At 44.9% G+C, this 21,723-nt stretch overlaps 2 protein-coding genes across 10 annotated transcripts in view; both read left to right on the top strand.

Annotated features, from left to right (window-relative positions):
- The window catches only part of LOC146784202 (uncharacterized), a 53,770-nt gene extending 48,424 nt beyond the window's left edge, over positions 1 to 5,346 (top strand). The window contains exon 2 of the mRNA XM_085635098.1: positions 5,147 to 5,346. Within this exon, the coding sequence (XP_085491224.1) occupies positions 5,147 to 5,346 (200 nt within the window). The remainder of the gene's footprint in view (positions 1 to 5,146) is intronic.
- GPAT2 (glycerol-3-phosphate acyltransferase 2, mitochondrial) overlaps positions 1 to 21,723 on the top strand; it is a 1,263,238-nt gene that overhangs the window by 986,146 nt on the left and 255,369 nt on the right. The gene's annotated exons all lie outside the window — the stretch shown is intronic.

The following is a 21,723-nucleotide window of genomic DNA, read 5'->3' as shown; positions in this document are numbered from 1 at the left end:
TAACCAGGAGAAACTTGATCCAGGAATTCGGCAAATGAGAAAACCCAGGGAACTCTTACCGGCTCATATTTTAGCTCCTCTTTGGAACAAGGTCATCTGAATATGTTCCAGACAGGTGATTTTCACTGAAAACGCACAAAATGGTGTACAATAGGGTAGAACCTTAGCATGTCCCTGAGATCTCACATCTCTGTGGAAGCTTCACCATCTGGTCCCTCAAACAACATCCTAAAATTTGGCAAAAAATTGCATAGCTGTTCAGACATGGACCTTCGGTGACTACTAGGGTAGGTGCCCAAGCCAGAGCTGCACCAGTGAAGGAACTAATCACACACCCCACTTTGGATCTGTCGGAGGAGAATTGCAAAGGGCTAAAGGCAAAATTAACCACCCTGCCGTGCAAAAACTAATTCAAGCTTGAAGGATCTCCAGAATACTTAGCACTTGAAGGGCTGACAGCAGAAAAGGTTGCAAGATCTGGAATGAATTACTTGGGGAAAGGCATCATTATAGATCCTTAATTGGTCCAATTGCAGGGTTTTTTGCTGAAGCACAGCAACCAGGTGTACGCCAGGAACCATGCCAGAAAGAGTCAGACATTTCGGGCCACTCAACATGTTCAGGTCTGTATATGTTTCTCTAGTACATGTTTTCTACTGTCTGAGTATAAGTGACTATTTCTGGAAGCCACAATGTGACCACATGCTGGTAGGCAAGTGTCCTCGAGTAGCCTCTTAGGAGGAAAAAGCAAAAGGTGTAAATATAAACTCTTTTGGATTTGGTCCTCTCTGCAGCATCATCCCAAAACCCTTTGCTTTCCCTCCAGTCTTCTGAATTTCATTTTTGTCGCCATTGGTACTTGCCCTTAGTTTACCACTATCAACAAGAGCTAAAGTGTTTGTGCTCTCTCCTTTAAACATGGTAAAATTGGTTTACACCCAATTGGCACATTTATTTACTTGAAAGTCCCTCGTAAAGTGGAACTACATGTACCCACAACCTGTAAATTAAATGCTACTAATGGGCCTTTAGCACTTATTGGACCACCCACTTACATAACCCTTCAAAATATGTCTCAGGCGATTGCAGCCTGTAATGCAGTTTACACCTGTCAGTTCGACCTGGCACAGTAAACCTTTTGCTAGGCCTTAATCTTCCTTTTAATACATATAAGCCACCCAAAAAATGTAGGGCCTAAACAGACCATAGAGTAGGGTGCATTGTATTTAAAAAGTAGGACATGTGTTTCTAAGTTTTACATGTCCTGGTAGTGAAAAACTCCTGAATTCATTTTGCACTACTGTGAGGCCTATCTCTACCATAGGATAACATTGGCTTACCTTATTACATTGAATAAGTGTAGGAAGCTGGCTTTGTATATATTTTACCAAAGTAAAGTATAGTATGCACAGAGTCCAATGGATCTCAAGAGGCTTACAGAGGCCAAAGTAGATACTACTAAAAGCTCTATTTGTGGTAATGTGGTCGATCAGTTAGGCTTAACAGAGGGCTGTGTTAAGCATTTATTGTACACATTCAGGCAATATAAGATTGCACACACTCAAAGACTGAATCCAAGACCAATTGCTTTTGTAAAATGTTATTACTTTGTTATTTTTTTCTGGAACTAAGAATTAATCAGTTGCAGGTAAGTAATAGTTTTCAAAGCAGTAATGCTTTGCAAATGCAGTAATACTTTTCAAATGCAGTAGAATATGCTTTACAGTGATTAGAAAAAATATTTTGTAGAATTAGCTTAGAACAGTAGAATTTTGCAATAAAAATAGACTTTTGTATGCAATAGATTTGTAAATGCAATGCAATCCTATGGGAGGAAAACAGTACGGTGTATTAGTAGGCAAGTACACAACTTACTCCCCCAGTCTTGAGAAGATTAGATTAACACTGGGCAAGGTTCAAGTTAAGGTAAGCACTGCACCACCAACGGCACTGGGGCAGTGGGTCTCTGCGCCCAATGTAAATCACCGGAGGCTGGGGGCACCTTGGAGGTTTGCAGATAATTACCCGTGGTTTCAGGACACGGGCCCCAGGGGTTAAGATCAGCACGGGGGGCACAAAGCAGCACCAAAGCTACACCACCAGTGGCACAAGGGCAGCAGGGTGCAAATCAGCGTCTGGCGCCCAATGCGTTTCAGTGGGGAATCTAGTTTTTTTTACATACATGACTTGTTTTTTTCAAAAGACATCATAGGGGTATCGGGAGAACAGATTCTGTAGTCACACACTAAGAGGAGAACATTCATTTAAAGTCATTATGTTGTAAAAAAAGACTTCCTGCATTAGCAAAGCAATTCAGCTAATCAGCGTAGATAACATTTATCCGTACTTTGACAAAAAGCAGCAATCACGCACACAATCACTGGCAACAAGGCAGTTTATTGTTCCAACCACATATCGGTGGAGGTATTCTTAGGCTCACACAAACACCAGAGTTCTTCAATGCAACCGAAAGAGTATTTCATCATTTCCTTTCCGATCCTGATCATGTGACCAAAGATCACATGACAAGGATACACGGGGCACTTAAAAGGAGAGAACGAACAGACCTCCCTCAACATGCAGGGACACAGGAAGACGCTACTGGTGCGAGTGGACGCGTACTCTTGATGAAGTAAGGTCTTTTCTCTCCTAATTTTAACTCCTGTTCTTCTTCCCTGATTAACTGAATTGCTCTGCTAATGCAGAAAGTAAATTTTCTACAACAAAATGACTTAAAATGAATTTTCTCCTCCTAGTGTGTGACTACAGAGTCCGTCCTCCCCTGATATCCCTATGATGTCTGCTCAAAAAACAAGTCATGTATGAAATAGGTCTAGTCTGTTTTTCCTTCTAAATGTATTTTCCTTAGTGCTACTTAAAATTTTGATTATGCTAAGGTTCTAGATGTGGTGACTACAATTTTACGGCAAACACACCTAAATACTTATAGCCTATTTAATAATCTCACTACTGGGAGTGCTCCAAATAAAGTACGCGTGCCAACTGATGCCTAAACCGTCCCCCTCTTTTTCTCTTTTCAGTTACAACCATACAAGGAAAAGGTCCTATAAATATGGTCGGTATGGGTATGTGCATATTTTTTACTATTTAATTGCAGAGAAAATTAGTAATCGCAAAATGCAGGTTAAAAATGAAGTCCTGAGGAAAGCCTACTGACCCTTCACAGGCTATTGATAGGCTAAAACATGTGGACCCATCAGATGCCTGGAAACACTAATTCCTAAAAGCATCACACTGATCAATTTTAACCTAGGCCTAGAAAAATACATTTGTTACAAAGGATTTAAAGGCTATTTTAACTCACTCAACCCTGCCTTCACTCACTGCTACCACTCAAAGAGCTCCCCTTACAAACATGTCAAGCCCACCCATTCATGTTCAGGGTGAAGGTCCAATGATGAAGCATGCCACAGGTGGTACCTGTGGGTGATGATTTTATATATATATATATACATATGCATACACATTTTTTACACCATCTCAGAGAAATTTTACTGTCTGAGAAATTGTGACGCAAGCACCGATTTACCTGGGTGCATTATGCTCACTTGTCTCGGATACAGGCAAGACAGACACTATCACAAATAACTGGGTCTCCCCTCTCCTTGTGTTTATTGCATAGCGAAATAGAGAAGCCGAGGGAATATCATTACCATATACTTCTCACTCCTCTTCGGTGTATAAAGACTAACCACACTTGCACATTACAAAGACTCTGCCTCAGCATGCTTACAAAGGGTTTCACACTAGTCTTTTGTGCCCCCAGAAAAGGTGGTTCCAGGACAGAGAGGCAGGAAATTCCAAACACCTCTGAGGGTGGAACCTTCTCGTACGTCAAAGCTGGCACAAAGGATAAACAGTGGACCCTCAGATCCAGCTCTTTAGATCACTTCTGGACCTGTGGACTCTGCCAGAAAAAACTGCCCAGCTGTGATGTCTGCCCCCCCTTATCTGCTTGCTGACCATCGCTTGCTTTGCTGCCAAGGCCTGCTGTTGGTGCACCATGGCCCTTCTGTTGCTGTGGCCTTCCCTGCTGAATACAGCCTGCTTGTGGGGACCCAGGATCCTAGTAAATCTCCAAGGATCAGTTGGCTGGCTCCCTGTTCAAAACCACAGGGACAAAACAGGCTATTTTGACACCGGTGCGTCTTGACACAGCATGCCATTGACTCCGTCCTTGCGCATTGCAAGTCGTCACTGACATATCCCATTACAAATTCTTGAAAGCACCAGCAGCTTCTTCGATGCCAACCCATTCCGACACCAGCGCAACGTATCTCGTCTCCTTCGCCAAGGCATCTCTGCGCAAGTCTCCGCCAGACCCACTGACTACCTCGACAGTGGTGCAGGACCTCGAATCGCAGCTCCTTGTTGACGGTCATCGACTCTGCCACTGAATGACACATCTGGATGCCAGACCTTGCATCGCAGCTTCTCGTTAAAGGTTCGATACCGGCTTGCACATCTCGACACAAGTACTTCGCATCTTGACGCCCAAGACACTAGGCACTTTTTCAATGGACCTCAGTCTTGATACCAGCCTGCGTTTCATTGCTTTTGGTCTGAACTTGTGACTTTGACCAGGTGTCCAGCATCCAGATAACCATGGTTATCTTTTTTGCTTCTTAGTGCTTGACTTTCCCAAACCTTTAGAATTGCATATCTGCGGTTCTACTAATTGGATTTTTGTTGTTTTGGTCTCAAATTATTAATGACATTTTCATGTGTTTTCCTAAATTGGTGTGGCGTCTTCCTTTTATTACTGTTTGAAGTACAGCATAAACATTTTACACATTACCTCTAAGTTAAGCCTGACTGCTTTTAGCCAAACTACCAGAGTGTTAAGCACAGGCTGTTTTGGGGTTTGGTTGTGCTTCACTGTGACAAGAATTGTGGGAGCTACACCCCCTTCAACCAATAACCCAATTTCCAATATTGATGACATCAGTGGGATTCAATACTTGTGTTTGTGCATTGCCATACAGTGATTTTGTTTAAATACTAAAGTCCCAACTACATGATACCAATGATACCATTTTGAGTGTTTAAATTCTCCTTGATTGGCTATGTTGCTTTTTCCAAATTATCTCCCATTATACGTGATTGTCTGTGACCATACCTGCAGAAATTGAATTCAATCTCATCAACCCTGAGAGTTGCACTGTGACTGAGCCGAAGCAGTTCTGTAAGGAAGGGGGACATCCCACCAAAAAGGGCACCAAGAAGTTGGAGCTTCAGAAAGCCATTAGGGCCAGGGCACAGGCTCACCGGTTACAGGCAACAGCAGATGACCAGGATGATGATATGGAAGGGCAAGAAGAGTAACGGTTTGCAGGTCCTGAGGTGCAGCAAACAGTGGAGGGGGATGTCTTGCCTCCAAAACTGGAGATCCCTCCCAAAGCAGAAAGCAGTATGTCCTCCCACAGCCTGTCCCCAGAGGAGCTGGCTGACAAGAAGGCTGAAAGGAAATTCAGGTTGCAAAAGAGAAAAAAAAGTCTAAGGCAGAGTTGAAAAGTTGAAAAGAAATTGCTTCTGGAAAATGAACTGAGCCTGAGGGAGCTGGAACTCCAGGCAAAGCAAGCTGATTCCAGAAGTAATGGTGGCAATATACTAGCAGTGTCTGAGGTGGGTAGGAATGTCTACATATCTAAAGATCTGGTGCTTAGCTATATGGTAGGGGATGATATTGAGAATGGATTTTCTGCTTATGAGGTGACCCTCAAAATGCACAGGGTCCCAGAAGAGCATTGGGGGGCATCACTCTGGAAACACGTGCCTACAGTGAAAGGGAAACCTTGCTTTTACTCGAGGTGGGAGACCAGATGAAGTACACTCCAGTGAAAATCATCCTTATTATCAAATTTGGACTAACCTTATGGAATTACCACATTAGGTTCAGGGATAGCCAAAAGTTGCAGAACCAGGCTTGGGTGGATTTCCTTGATTACATCAGCAAGGCACTGAATGGTTAGGTGTGGGGCAGCAAAGTTGATGATTTTACTGGGTTGTTTAATCTGACACTGAGAGAGCACATATTTAATATCCGTGTTTTACAGCTGCGCCAGGACCGACCTGATTAATAGTAAGCACACTGATCCCAGGGAGCTTACGAAGCAGGCAGACCTCTGGGTCAGTACCAGTGTGTCCAAAACGTTAGTGGGGGGAATCACCAGAAGGGTGGTAAGAGCTCCCATCAGATGAAAGATGGGGGAGAAAAATCGAACGATAAGACGTTTTCTAAAGGTGCCAAGGGAACAGTAACCAATCCCAGTCTGATCTAGAGAGAAAAAAATGGGTCTATGATAAGCAAACAGTAATGTTTGTTTCCCAGTGTACTGAGTGCTACAAGTATTAACACCCCAGAGGGGACACCAAATGTCCCAAGATGACACAGCCCTCATCCAGTGGGCAGACACTCGGGTTAGTGATTATAGTTCTTGGGAAGGAGGTTGTCCCGGTTAAATTGCAGGAGAGGACAGAGGTTACCCTAATGATCTTGGGGGATAATGAGCTGGTGCCAAAAAGCCACATGCCTTCAAATACTTCCAAAAACAGGCAGTGGGTCACCGTCAGTGGGCAAAGAATGGAGGCTCTGAGAGGCACAGGAGCCAGTCTGACTACTGTGAGGTGTCACCAAGGCAGGTCATTCCAAATACATTCCACCAGGTCATAGTGGCAGATGGCTGTGAGAGTCACTATCCAGTGGCTCTAGTTCCCTTTGAGTGGGGCGAGGGAGGGGGCGGGCTCAGGTTCTCTAAAAGTAACTATGAGAATGGGTCCACCAGGGAGGAATTCTGCAAGGTACAGAATGAGTACCGAACTGTAGAGATGGCAAGCTAACAACCAGGCAGCAGGTGAGACCTCTGGAAATCACCTCATCTATTGGGAGAATGACCTCCTGTATAGTGAGCCTAAGGTTACTCCAGAATTGAAACTTTCATAGACGCACACACTTGAATCATTCTCAGTCAACGAAATGGGAGCCCCCGGTACCATATAACAGTAATACAATGTTAAAGATAGTGCTTGCAACCTATCATTGGCTATTTTAAAAAGTCCAAACTTATACTTCAGCCAATCAGGCTACCCTGCCCTCTAGAACACTCCTGAGAGAGTTCCATTCCCTCAGATTTTCCACTGCACGTCGTGCTAGGGAGTCTCCACAGAACTCTGGTTAGTTATTTTCCTATTTGGATACTTCCTCAGAATATTTCCCATATTTTGGTGCTGTGGGATACTTTCCTGTTACCCACAGTGTTTTCACCACACAAATCTGACTATGTCTTTATTTTAACATCGTCAAACAAAGAGATGAAAAGTCTCTTCACGTCCTGGAAAACCTGCAGTAAAAAGAGACTTCACTCTGCAGACCCGTGCCAAGATTGCATTTACTGCCTCTACCTAGATCATTTGGCCAAGGACTGTAAAGGTATGTTGTACCTTTTCATTCAAGACTTTAAATGATAAAGAAGGAAGGCTGCTAATCTAGCTTCAAAAGCTCAAACTAGAAAAGAGTCAGACTCAGATAGTGAGGACTCCTCTTCAAATTCTAAAAGATCTCATAAGAGGGAAAGATCGCCCCATTCGCTGTCCATCTCTGAGCGGCCAAAAAAAGCCTAAAAAAGACCACTCATGGGTCTTATAAAGGCTGCAGTCCTTCAAAATCTCCTTGCAGATCAAAATCATCTTCGAAAAGGGACAAAGAAGAATCTTCTGCCTACTCAGATAAGGCTAAGAGGTCATCCAATGAGCTGCCTACACATCCACGCCTGCTAGACCCCCCACTGCTCAACCATCCACTCCAGCACAAAGACCTACGTCATACCTATCCCGGTATGGCATACAGCACAGACAGCCCTGCTTCATGATCCAGATACATGTAATGATAAATGAGAGTTCCGCAAAGCCTAGATGGAATGGGATGCCTACCTCATTCTCACACCGTCATCTCCATCACCTGCCCCAATGAGCTCACCACCGGAGGATATTGGGGGGTTTCATAATTTGTTTGAAAGGGCATCTAAGAGATTTGCCCTCCTCACGTCCACCAAGCAGATGGACTGTTTGTTATGATTTTAAGGAGCCTTTCTAACAAACGTAAGGTCCATGCTCATTGTCAGCTATATTTGGGAGGAGGGCTAGAATTTTTTTTTTTAAACGGCCACAGCAACAGCAGTTCTTCCACGCCTCAACAAGATATATAAATTCCCTGATGACGCCACGGCTTGTTTGACAGGTCCACCAAAGCCAGACTCTGTAATTACGCAGGCAGCCTAGAGAACCTCGAAGAACTCCTCCACTCCGATCTCTGCGCCTCCGTACAAGGAGGGCAGACACTTGGATAAAATTGGCAAGCGTAAATCATCAATGTCAGAGCTGACAGAGCGGCAAATTCGCTGGTTGTTTTGGGGAGGTATGATCAGCAGCTATGAGCTGACATCACCCCATATATAGATCATCTTCCGGAAGAAGCGAAAATGGAAGCTAAAAAGATCTTGCAGGAGGGGGAGAGCACGTCGGCAGAGATCATAGACTATGCCATTGATGTCCCCGTTAACGCGTTTAGGCAGCTTGCGTGCTCTGTGATGCTCAGAAGGCAATTCTGGCTCAACCCTACCTCCTTTAGGCCGGAAGGTACAGAGTAAAATCTTAGATCTTCTCTTTGATGGAGAGGCCTTGTTCGGCAAACATGTCAATGAAGCCCTTCAGGCAATAAAGAATGGCACAGAGACAGCTAAATCGCTGGGGATTTTCCAATTTAAAAAAATGCCCTTTCGGGGCACCACGGGAAGAGGCATGCCTTCATATAGGGGAGGCTACCAGCAATAACGGTATCCCTCCTACACCTCTACCTCCCATCAGTTTCATCCACAATATGCCCAGAGGCAACCACCTCAAACGGCCTACACCAGGCCTCTGCCTAGAGGAAGAGCAGCACATCAGGGAAAGGGCGCTTGTCGTTGCCAATGACCTGGCTCCGTCTACACCTCCCTCCTCACCTTTCAGACTAGGAGGAACAATATCCCAGTTTATCCGATGTTGGCAACAGATAACATTGGACCAATGGGTCCTAGAGCTTGTTCAATTCGGCCACACCATAGAATTTGTTCAGAACCCGTCATAGAACCCACCGCACAGCTCTATTCCCAAACATCTACATCTGCACTTGCTCAAATTGGAGGTAAAGACCATGCTCTAGAAGATAGTAATAGAAGGGTTCCTCTTTCACAGCAAGGAAAGGGATTATATTCCTGTTTCTTCCTGATTTGCAAAAAGTGGAAGAAATGGTGGCCTATCCTCGATCTCAGAGATCTCAACAAGTATATAAAAAAAAAAAATCATTCCGCACAGCAAAGTTACAAGATATTCTTCTATATCTTAACCATGAAGATTATATGTCAACCCTTGACCTGCAGGATGCATATTCCCCCATCCATCCTTCCCACAGGAGATTCTTAAGGTTCACAGTAGCCGACAGCCACTATTAATTCAGGGTTCTTTCTTTTGGTCTGAAGTTAGCCCCCAGGATATTTACAAAGTGTCTGGCTCCTGTAACAACCTTCTTAAGGAACCAAAAACACCAAGTGTTCCCGTACTTAGATGACTGGCTCGTCAAGACACATTCCAGTCAAGCAGTACAGACAGCAACAAACTTTTGCATAACCCTGTTCAAAGAGCTAGGTCTCTTTCTGAATTGGAAAAAGTCAAGCTCATAAACATCAAGGACCACAACCCTTTTGGGGGCAACACTAGAAATTGTAACCAACAAGGCCTGCCCCACATCAGAAAGTCAAGAGAAACTAATGTCATTGTCAACATCCATTCAGAGAAACAAAGTATCTTTCAGTACTCCTCTACAAATCATTATTGGGGATGATGTCATCATGCATTCCTCTAGTTCCGTTCTGCAGGCTAAGGATGTGACCCCTTCAGCAAGAACTAGACCTCCAATTGGTACAAGTGGCATGTTTGTTTGACATCATCGGAGTCACTCCAGCCATGATCAGAGCCCTAACTTGGTGGACTCATCGGACACACCTCTCAGTCGGCCTTTCATTCCTAGCTCAATCCTCTCCGTTGGTGATTACCACTGACCCTTCCTTGGAGGGATGGGGATTAAACCTTCAAGACCTCCAGGTCAGCGGCAACTGTGAATAGCCTCATAAGCTTTTTCAAATCAATCTGCTCAAGGCAGTACATCTGGCCCTTTAGGCTTTCCTCCGCAGGATACAGAACTGCGACTTTCTCATATGAACGGTCAATGCACTACATAAACAAGCAAGCAAACACAAGATCACTTCTCCTCTCTAGAGAGTCGCAGGACATCTGGAATTTGGCCATCCGAAATGGAGTGCATCTATCAGCAGAGCATGTCCCAGGAAAGCAAAACAAGATAGCAGAAACTCTAATCAGGCTGAGGTCATCCTGCCATGAGTGGGAACTGGACCAGGAAACAGTCAACCACATATTCTCACAGTGGGGAAAACCCAATCTCGACCTCTTTGGAAGCCCACAGAACACGAAATGCAGGTTCTTTGCAAGCTGGCTTTTACCATGCAGGATCATGGGGGAATGCATTTTTTATGGCATTGTTCGGAGTCTTTGCGTATGCCTTTCTGCCCATTCACCTGATTCCAAAGGTTCTTACGAAAATGAAGACTGAACCTTGCAGAATGATATTGATAGCTCCAACGTGGCATTGCAAACATTGATTTACAGAACTTCTGCTGTCGGTGAAACCTCACATCTGTTTGAAGGTCTCACCTTATCTACAGACGATTAGTGAGGTCCAAGTCTTCCACCCGAATCCAGAATCTCTCCACTTATTGGCCTGGCTCCTTAGCACAATGAGTTTGCCCAGCTAAACATCCCTTTTGAATGTAGGGAGATACTTTCCAAAGTCAGAGCAAACAGTACTTACAAGACTTATTCTCATAAGTGGAAGAAGGTTTGTTTATGGTGTCAGCTTCAGTGGATACGATACATCCCCTCTTCTCACCTGAACAGATATTACAATACCTGTTGGAATAGGCACATTTAGGTTTAGCTAATGCATCCATCAGAGTATATATAGTGGCCATATCTTGATTTAGATGATCATCCAGAAGACCGTCATTATTGACCTTCCTGATAATCAAACAATTCCTTAAAATTATATTAAGGATCTTCCTGCCAGTCAGACCTTTTCCAACATCTTCGCATCTGAACACGGTGCTATCACAGCTCATGAAGCACCCATTTGAGCCCATTCATAGAGCACGTTTAAAGCACCTGTCCTCAAAGGTTACTCTCTTTGTGGCCTTGACGTCTTCCAGACAGACACATGAGATACAAGCCCTCACTATTCAGGAGCCCTTCCTACAATCTAGAGAAGACAGGGTAATTCTATGTACAAATCCAAAGTTATTCCCTAAAGTCCCCTCGGACTTCCACCTCAATGAGCCACTGATTTGGAAGACCTTCTTTCCAAACCATTCAACACCAGCTGAAAGGGCTCTTCATTCTTTTGACATCAAGAGATGCATCAAGTTCTAAATAGACAGGACCAAGAACTTTCATAAGTCTAATCAGTTGTTTGTGGCTTACAGCGCACCATTGCTAGATGGATATCTGCTGCAATTAACTTCTGTCACCAAGCAGCATGAAAACCGTCACAAAGATCTGTCCATACTCACTCTACAGGGACTATTTCAACCTCTATAGCACTGTTTGCGGGTGTGCCACTCCAGGACATTTGCAGAGCAGCTACTTAGAAGACTATGCATACCTTTATGCAACAATACTGCCTGAATTCCACTCCTCAAGGGAATGTAGCAATAGGACAAGCAGTTCTAAGACATCTTTTCCAGTCACTGTGAGCTACCTCTTGCTTTCTACCAGCCTCTTACCAGTTCTGCACATTGCCTATAACATGTGTGTTCTGTCTTTACAGTATATTGAAATCTTGTCAGATGCTGAACAAAATATTATGAGATATGTTCATAGCTATGTTTTTGTTTATTCTATGGTGAAGGTATATCTCTATCAAATTGTATCCCTAACAACTCACAGTCCAATGTGCCTCGCTACTGCTTTCTACTCAGATTCAAGCATGTGAATCTATGAAAGTTCCAATACTGGAGAAAGAAAATAAGTTACTTACCTGTAACTTAGTTCTCCAGTATTGTAATCCTTCATAGATTCACATATGACCCACCCTCGTCCCCTGAGAGGCTCACATTTCCTACTTTAATTGGTTCTCCGACACTCATGCTTTGGAAATCTGAGGTAATGGACATGGTAGTCTGATTGTCTGAAGTATAAGTTTGATCTCTTTTTAGGTCGAGCCTGAGTCAGCGCGCATGCGCTGCTCTGGCAAGCTGCTGTAGTGAAGTATAGAAGAGAAGCCCGCCCACTCTCCGCCCATATTTGTCATTGGTTTCTGTCTTTGTTTCTGTCTTTGCCCTTCGTCAATACAGGCTTCTGATTCAGTGATCGTTTTTTTAGTCCCTCCTTAGTACCGCCTTTTCTAATTTGGTAATCTCCCATGGCCCCTTTACTTCCGTTGTTACACAGTATGTCAGTATTGGGGTATCTCTCATAGATTCACATGCCTGAATCATTCCCCGTCATCAAGATGGGAGTCCCACGGTACAATAATCAAGCAGTAATCAAGTAATGCCATAGGCTATAATGGCCCCGAGCCATGTTATATATATATAGCCTATCCATGTCCTTAAAAAAAAAAAAAAGACCAAATGTTGAATGCAGCCAATCAGCTGCCAGCACCCTCCTTCTTCAAAATCTCAACTCGTCATGTCTGATAAGAAAGGACTCTTTCGGCTTTGCAAGACCTGGGGCAAGAAAAGAGTTCATGTTGATGATCCTCACGAGGACTGCATCTACTGCTTCCATCCAGCCCATGAGGTAAAACAGTGCAAAATCTGTCACACTTTTGCTTCTAAGACCTTAGGAGGCAGAGAGGGGAGGCTGCTCCTGTGGTTAAGCACCGCAAGTCATCGGAGGACAACAGTAATGGTTCACCTAGACCTCATAAAAAAGTAAAGTCTGAGGAGAAAGACTCTCGAGAGGGCAGGAAACACCTTAAACCCTCTGCAGAAAGCAAGTGCTCAAGAAAGGAGAAACATTCTAAGTCTCCTCTGAGCCTTCGTCTTCAGTTTCCTCTACCCCTCTGAGGAAAGAAAAGCAGCAACACAGAGCCTCTTCATCTGATCTAAAAAAAGCAGGATTGAAAAATCCCCATAGACAACACCATCGACGACAGCCACTGGGTCATCGACGGCGGCAAGTTACACAATTACGTTGGCCCCGTCGACATCAAGCATGATGATGACTATGGCCATCTCCGGGCCCATACCGTCAACGAAGATATCTGCAGACGGTGAGAATTACAGTGACAAAGCCATCAAAGATACTGTTGACGTCTGCACCATTGACGCCACTTCTGTCGCCAACGACGACACCGTCGATGACAGGTTCGTCGACGACAATGTCAACGAGACCATCGACGGCGACACCATCAACGATACCGTCAACGATGATTCTGTCGACGATTGTTCCGTCGACGACGACACCTCCGACAATAGGATTGTCAATGGTTGTTGCCAGAAGCCTGTCGACGCCACCATCAACGATGATTAGGGTGACGAAAAGATATTTTTATCCTGAGATGTCAGCTTATAGTAAAATCTCCCCTTTGCCTCCATCGCACCTTTTGGATCTTCAGCAGTCTGATGAGGATGAAGAGGAAGATGATGGAATGTACAGAGCAGCACACAGTCCTTGAGATGCATGTGAAGTGCTAGCAGATAACGAGCAAAGATTTCCATCTCAAGATGTTCCCAAGGAACTACCGGGCAAACGCAAGCCCTTGAGAAGCTCAGTTCACCAGCAACATCTACAGTGCCATGACCTTTTACACAAGAGGCGGATCTGGTCGACCCTTCCTCTTCAGATAAAGAGCGCAAAGTAGGCGAACTCCCAGACCCAGCTGCTGACACTTGGGGGACTACATTATACCTACTCCTTCCCCTCCGTCACACCATCCAAACATACAGACTGCTTCCTGTATGACTTTATAGGGGAAGCTAGAAAGTCAATTGCCAGGATTCCAATTCTTGACTACATTTGACAAGAGGATGTAAAGATAATGATGACTCCAGCAACAATACCACCAATGCTCTCTCGCATAGATAAAAAGTACAGAGCCCCAGAAAATTCCCCTTCTTGTCTGACAGGCCATCCGATACCGGATTCTGTTATTTCGCAGGAGGCACAAAGGAGATCTAAGAACCCAGCCACCCCGATCTCCACTCCTCCAGACAAAGAAGGGCGTAAGCTTGACATTATGGGAAAGCGCTTCTCCACCATGGCTACTACTACTATTAGGTGGCCAACGCTTTGGCTATCATCGGACGCTACACTAGACAAATGTGGTCTGATATGGCTTCTCTACTAGACCTTATTCCTGAGGACAGAAAGCAGGAGGCCAGAAAGATCCTCATAGAAGGAGAACAGGCGAACTCAGAGACAATTGATTGCACTATGGACATAGCCAACACGGTGTTCGGGCAACTGGCCGGGGTGGCGGTTTTAAGGCGCCATGGGTGGTTTAAAGCAACCTCATTTAGACCTGAGGTCCAGTCAAAGGTTCTGGAAATGGCATTTGATGGGGACACCTTATTTGGCAAACATATAGATGAGGCACTTCCATCCATCAAAAAGGACACATCCATCTAAATCTTTGGGTTCCTCTAATTCAGGAAGATACCGTTCAGAGGGGCAAAAGGATGTGGTTCTTCCACTTACAGAGGAAACTACCAGAGGGTGCAGCAATGCCAACCCTTCTAGACACAATATAGGCAATCCTACCAACCTGCTGCCTACCGTCAACCGACTACGGCTGGTTTCTCTCGCCAAGGGGGCCGAAAGAGAACATCGACTCAAGGCAGGGACAATGGAGGAAAACTGTGATTTTACCAGGGTACCAGCTTCCCTCTCACTTTTGTATCCCGTGGGTGCAAAGATATGCAGTTTCCTCCAGCAATGGGAGAGTATAACATCGGACCGTTGATCGCCTTCGGTCACACACTGGAATTCATACAAACACCTGCAACTACGCCTCCCAGGGAACCCCGCCCGCTCGTATTCACTTATTACAGAAAGAAACAAAAGTTATGCTCGCAAAAGGAGCCATAGAGAAAGTTCCAGCTCTGCAAAGAGGGCAAGGTTTCTTCTTGATTATGAAAAAGTCAGGGGAATGGAGACCAATCTTGTATCTCAGAAACTTAAACAAGTTCCTGAGGAAACAAACTTTCAGGATGGTAACTTTGACCGAGATCTTACGACGTCTCAACAAAGGAGATTTCCTGACCTCCCTCGATTTGGAAGATGCATATTTCCACATCCCCATTCATCGGAAGCATCAAATTCCTCAGAATCACGGTGGCTGGTACCCACTACCAGTTAAAGGTTCTCCCTTTCGGCCTCAAATCGGCACCCAGGATATTTACAAAATGCCTGGCACTTGTGACGGCAGCTCTACGTTTTCAAGGCCATCAAGTATTCCCATACTTGGATGACTATCTGTTAAAGACTTCTACGGCTACACAGGCGTCAAGAACCACCAGCGCCTGTATACGGCTGTTCAGCAAACTGGGGTTGACAGTCAACGTCACAAAGTCCTGGTTCATTCCCAATCAAGTAGCACCTATCCTGGGAGCCAGATTGGACACAATCCAGTGCAATGCATTCTTGTCGGAAGAACGTCAAACCCAACTACCTCATTTGACTATGGCCATATCAAGAAAAAAGTCAGTTTCAGTAAGGAAATACAAGTCGCTGCTAGGGATGTGCTCTTCAGCGATCGACTTGGTTCTCTTGGTCAGACTCAAAATGAAACCTCTCCAGGAAGAATTACAAGAACAATGGCTTCAAACATCAGGATCTTTCGAAGACATCATTTGCGTTACTCCGGCCATGAAGATAGCAATGAAATGGTGGTACCTCACCCCAAACCTTTCAAAAGGGTTGACTTTCTTACAATACATACCAGATTTCATCCTGACAATGGATGCCTCCATGGACGGCTGGGGAGGCCATTTGCAGGACCTTCAAATTCAAGGCAAATGGTCCAATCCTCAAAAACAAAGTCATATCGAGTTGAAGGCCATATTCCTCTCCTTGCAGGCTTTCCTGCCGAGGATAGCAGGTGCCTCCGTACAGACAACACGACCAGTATGTTCTACATAAACAAACAGGGAGGAACAAAATCTCTCATGCTTTCTCTAGAAGCACAGGAACTGTGGAGCTGGGCATCAGAACACAGGATCTCCCTCAGAGCCGAGCATGTTCCAGGTTTGCACAACACGCTGGCCAATGCTCTCAGCAGAGCTACAGACAATTGCCACGAATGGGAACTCAATCAGTTCAAGCTGGATGGAATATTTGCTCTATGGGGAAAACCAGCTTAGGACCTGTTTGCCATGAACATCAACACCAAATGCCAGTCCTATGCCAGCAGGTACACCCTCCCGGGGTCTCAGGGCAATGCCCTTTCGATGCAATGGTCAGGTATAAATTCCTACACGTTTCCCCCATCCCATTGATTCCCAGAGTACTGACCAAAATTAAGCTGGAAGAATGTTGCCTGATTCTCATTGCGCGCAGGTGGCCCAGGCAACATTGATTTCTGGAACTTCTTCACCTCTCAGAAACTAGACCTATTCGTCTGCATCTGTTTCCGCCGAATCTGGAGTCGCTTCACTTACACGCCTGGCTCCTGAATTCTTGGAGTTTAAAGACATGAACATTTGTTAATAGTGTAGAGATATTCTCTCAAAATCTAGAGCGGAAAGCACCAACAAGACGTCCATATAGTGGACATCAAGTCATTACGAGATGCCTAACTATATAGTGGCTGCACTGAAACCTGTCATGTTTAGTATCAAACATGTAGGAATCCTACCCCAACACCAATTCCAGTGTTGAAAATAGGATCCCATGTACTCGGGGGCTCCCTTGGGGTACCCCCCTGTACTCCGTGTAACAGCCTTTCAGGGTCTGATAGCCAGCTAGTGCTGCTGCCGACCACAGACATGATTCTGCCCTCCTGCTGCTGAGCCAAGCTTGAGCAGGGGAAGGTAAGACAATAGGATGCCTATCACAGGGATGTGACACCACTTCCCAGACAGGGCTTAGTATATCGGGCTGGGGTGGGGGTGTTTCCGAGCGCCACCAGGCTGCTTTGAAGGGCACATTTGGTGCCCTCCTTGAATACTACAGTTTTGGCCAGTTCATGGATCCCTTGGCTCCCGCTCTGGCATAAAACTGGACAAAGTATATGGGAGTATCCTCCCCTCTGTCCAGCTTCTCCTCTGAGATAGACGCCTGATCATTCCAACCCTTTCCCTAGGGTACTTAAGGGCTTAACTGTGGGTGGTTCTTCAGATTCATCATGGTACAAGATTCAAACCTGAAACCACATCATCCTTGACCGTCTGGGCACCTGGACTTCGCCGGGAACCGAAACTGCTTCAAGGAAGACTCTTAGTGCTCCTGGTCTCGCTGTTCTGCAAATCTTCTTTGTTGTCTGTGACTGTGCTTCTTCCAGGATCTTCACAAGACCAGTGGGCATCAAGGACAACTGAAGTAGTCTCCCTTGGAGTGAAGGAGCCACTCCCCTGCAACTGCAGATACCACAACAAAGCTGACCGGTCTGCTGCTCCTGACGTCCCATGGACTTCGAAAGGCTTAGCAACACAGGTGGTCCTTCTGCAATTCCCTCTAGAACTGACCTGTCCCTCTGCAATTTTTGAGACCAATATCCCTCATCGGAACGGCTGGGACCAAACCTCTGTGCACGTGTCAACTTGCCGTTGCCAAGGCTTGTTGACTTTGCACTCCAGAGATCTACGGCCACAAGAAGCTCCAGCATCTTCCTGCCAAGCACAGCGTCCTCACTGCATCCTCTTCATCATGGGACTTCCATCTTGGTGAGCTGCTCCTGGTCCTCTGGCAACACCTGTGCCTTCAGCCTGTGTGTCCTCTGGAGGGTTGTCTACTGCTTCTTTGGGCTCCACTGTTTGCTTAGGGCCTGCTCTGACTCCCCTGCTTGTGGTGAGTCCCATGGACCTTCCTGGTCTCCACAATGCTCCTGCATCGTTTTCCACTCCAGCTGCTGCAGCCAAGGCTTTTTAATGCCCTGTCAGACACCGATCCCCTAGGTCTCAACATCTTTTGTGTGGCAGCTAGTGTACAGCTCATGGGCTTCTTTAGTGTCACCTGGTCCCCTCATCCGCAGCGACTAGGGCGCCATCACCTCTCCTGAAGCATCTAACATCAGTGGGCATTGCTTTACCGTGCCTCCTGGTCACCTCCAGAAGGTATAGACTCTGTTCCCTCTGCTTACAGGTTCACCTTGTCACAAATCCACCCTTAGATTCTACCTGGCACTTTCCAAGTCTTGTTCAGTTGCATCTTTCCTGAAGACCTCCATTGTGGTCTACGGTGGTTCCAACTTCACTTTGCATCTATGAACCTGGTGTCCCTGGTGCAGGTATCCAGGGTCCTGGGGCATCCACAGGTGGGGTGACTCTCTAACCTTCTGTCTTCTAGGGGTTTCTTCAGGGTCCACTGGGTAGAGTCCCTTTTCCTTAAAACTCCAACAGCGACTAACCTTTTGACTTGTATGGAGCATGCAACTGTGTTTCCACTCTACACACAGTCTCTGTGGGGTCCTTGGGTACTTAACTTGGGTGGTTCCTTGTGTCCTCAGCTCTTCTGAGTCCTCTGGTCTCAGGCCTGACTTTGCTTGCAGTTGGCATTCCACTTTCTTAATATATGGTTTGGTCTCCCCCTGGAGACCACTGTATTTTGTGCTTATTTACCTGCTACACTTGAAGTAGTATTGTGTATTTTTTGTTTATATCTCCGGGCAGGAGATATACCAATGTTCTAGATAGTGTTGTGTAATAAATACGTATTTTTTATATATACAATGTGTGGTTCTTTGTCGTTTAACCTGCACTGTATGATTACATCTGGTAAAACAAGCTACTTAACACTCCTCCTGGATAAGCCTGAAGGCTGCTCTCCACAGCTACCACTTAGAGAGCTTTCTAAGGTTGTCTAAGACCACTAAAATCACCATAAAGGTTGTCTGGATTAGTGCAAGGTACATCACTTAAATAAGTGGGCACCATATAATAAGCCACCCTCCTACAAAGGTTCTGATGAAAAGCAATGCCCACCACGGGATGGGTGCTCTTGCTGCCTGAGAGAGCATGATCTTGTTGTCCCAGCGAGCTGTGACTTGGTTCCATTGGTCTTTGAGAGGTTTCTGTAAAGGTCTCATCCGCAGCCTGACATTGATAACCAAAAAGATGCATGATGCAATCGACCCCTGGAGTGAGGCAACTTGCCTGACTGATAGGTGTGGTGTGAGAAGAAGATTGTTTCACTTCTGAGCGATGGATGTCAGTATCTCCTCCGAAGGATACACTTTTGTGACTTTGGTGTCTAATGTCGCACCAAGTTAGTGTATCCTTCGGGTCAGGATCTGAACTGACTTGGCGATCTTGATGTGTAGACCTAGCCATTGAAGAGTCTAGACGCATGTCTGATAATGTACTCCCACCTGTTGAGAGGCACACTTAAGTAGCCAGTCGTCCAAGTATAAATAGACGAGTATCCGTTTGTGCCATAAGTTTGTTTTTCATTGTTTGTTTTTCATGGACATGATGACTAGAAAAGTGCTCATTCAGATCTCTGAGCACCACAGCACTATCTGATGCAAATGGGGTGATACATAGGTCACTGCCCACTACATTGAGAAAGGCCACAGTGTAGACGAAATGGAGTTGTTAGTTCTGGAAAAAAATCAATCCACACCATCAAGATATGACAAGAGCCTTACCCATCTTCGAACAAAAATGGGTAAATAGGTTACATAGGTTAATAACAGACCGCCTGGGACAACAATATACCCTGGAGTAGTCTGGCAGCTTGAATAGACAGCTGAAGAATAACATAAGAGGTGTGAGAAGAATCTAGGACTCTTTGTCTTTTCTACCTTCATAAGTATTCTACCACATTAAAAAAGTTGGATGGCAATGGTCCAGTAGCAAGTCTAGACTATGATATCAATATCATAAAAAGGATCACCTCTCTAATGGACAAGGGAGCCCCAACAGAAGAAGTTTTTACTGTGTCCCTGACCACACACATGTTTGGTCCCCTAATGAGCTTTAGGATATCAACATTGTGCTCACCACTGGGAGAGCAAAGTTAGGGAATGCATTATTGAAAAATCAGGGAACTCCCTCTAACACCGAGCACATAGATATGTAAGCTGGGAGTACATTTCCTATCACCATTCACAATCTTACTGAATCCACACGTCTGGGTAGCGCTCACTTCCTGACCATGTCTGACGTCCGACGCACCTGCTAAAACGTCTTCTCAACCGGAAGAACTTAAAAATAATTGCTCATTCCCAGCTTGTCATACTAGCACCTGGATTGCTCATTCCCTGCTTGTCATACTAGCGCCATGGAGCGGGAACGATCAGGTTCATTGGTGTGGTGAGCCTTTTGATATAATAAGGAGAAATGGTTATGTGGTGGGGTTAGGCGAATCTCTGTCTGCTCACGTCTTACCTCTTTTGTTGGGTACTATAGAACAATAAGGCACATGACATAAGTTGAACACAAACCTTGTGTCTGTAAAACCCTTTGTTGTTTTTGTTTTGCGGACTTCATTTTACCTTGCATAAAATCAGTTTGTCTAGTGTAATGGATGCAGTATGCTGTTAAAAACCACACTGACTGGGGATGTGTCATGCTCAAGATATTGCTTAAGTGTCTCCAGAACACTATGTATGTTGGAATACTATTGTAAAAATATATAGCACAATATGTAAGTAGAACATATACCTTTTGTTTATAACCTCTTGAGGTCTCCGTTTTTCCCTGTACAAAATGTGTCTGATGTAATGATACAATATGCTGTGAACAAGCACGCCTGCTGGCTATGGGTCTTGCACTAGAATTACTTTTACATGTGTTGCAAATGAGACATCTAAAAATGTAACTAATGAATACGTCTAGGGTAACATACAATATTGAGACCTAGGATGGACTGTCTAATCCATTTATAGAAAAATCGCTCTAGAAGGGCTTATACCCATTTCTGTAGAAGATCTAAGGGTTGTTAGCTACACTACATAAGTCTTGTATTCACTTTCAGAAAAATATACCCCCTCCCTTTCTTTTGACTGAATATCAGAGTGTGACTACAAAGGGCACCACCCCCTCCCTAACTAGCCTACTGGTATCCCCTAAAGTCTAGGGTAAGGTGTAGGATTTCAAATTGTTATACACAATAGTTTCAACTGTTAAAGGAAAATAGACACAACTTAATGAGTTGGTTAAAGGAAGAAATGGATCAGGAAAACTGACGCTCATTGTTTGCATGTGGAGACATTGTCTCCTCCCACCCTCCACATTTATTGATCTAAGGCAATGTATAATGAGACAAATGTGCCCTTCTGCACGAGTGGGGTGGGTATCGCTCACCATAGGTGAGCTTTGGGAACTCATTTGCGATATTTCCTCTCTGTATAGTCATTTTGTAAGAGGAGTACACTGCGTCTCCTCATTTTTATTCACATTTTTATCTTTCTCCAATACATTTTCTAATAGA

This window comes from Triturus cristatus, chromosome 11 (genome assembly GCF_964204655.1).
Source record: "Triturus cristatus chromosome 11, aTriCri1.1, whole genome shotgun sequence".
NCBI classification, from domain to species: Eukaryota; Metazoa; Chordata; class Amphibia; order Caudata; family Salamandridae; genus Triturus; species Triturus cristatus.
This window is presented reverse-complemented; position numbering and strand designations above follow the sequence as displayed.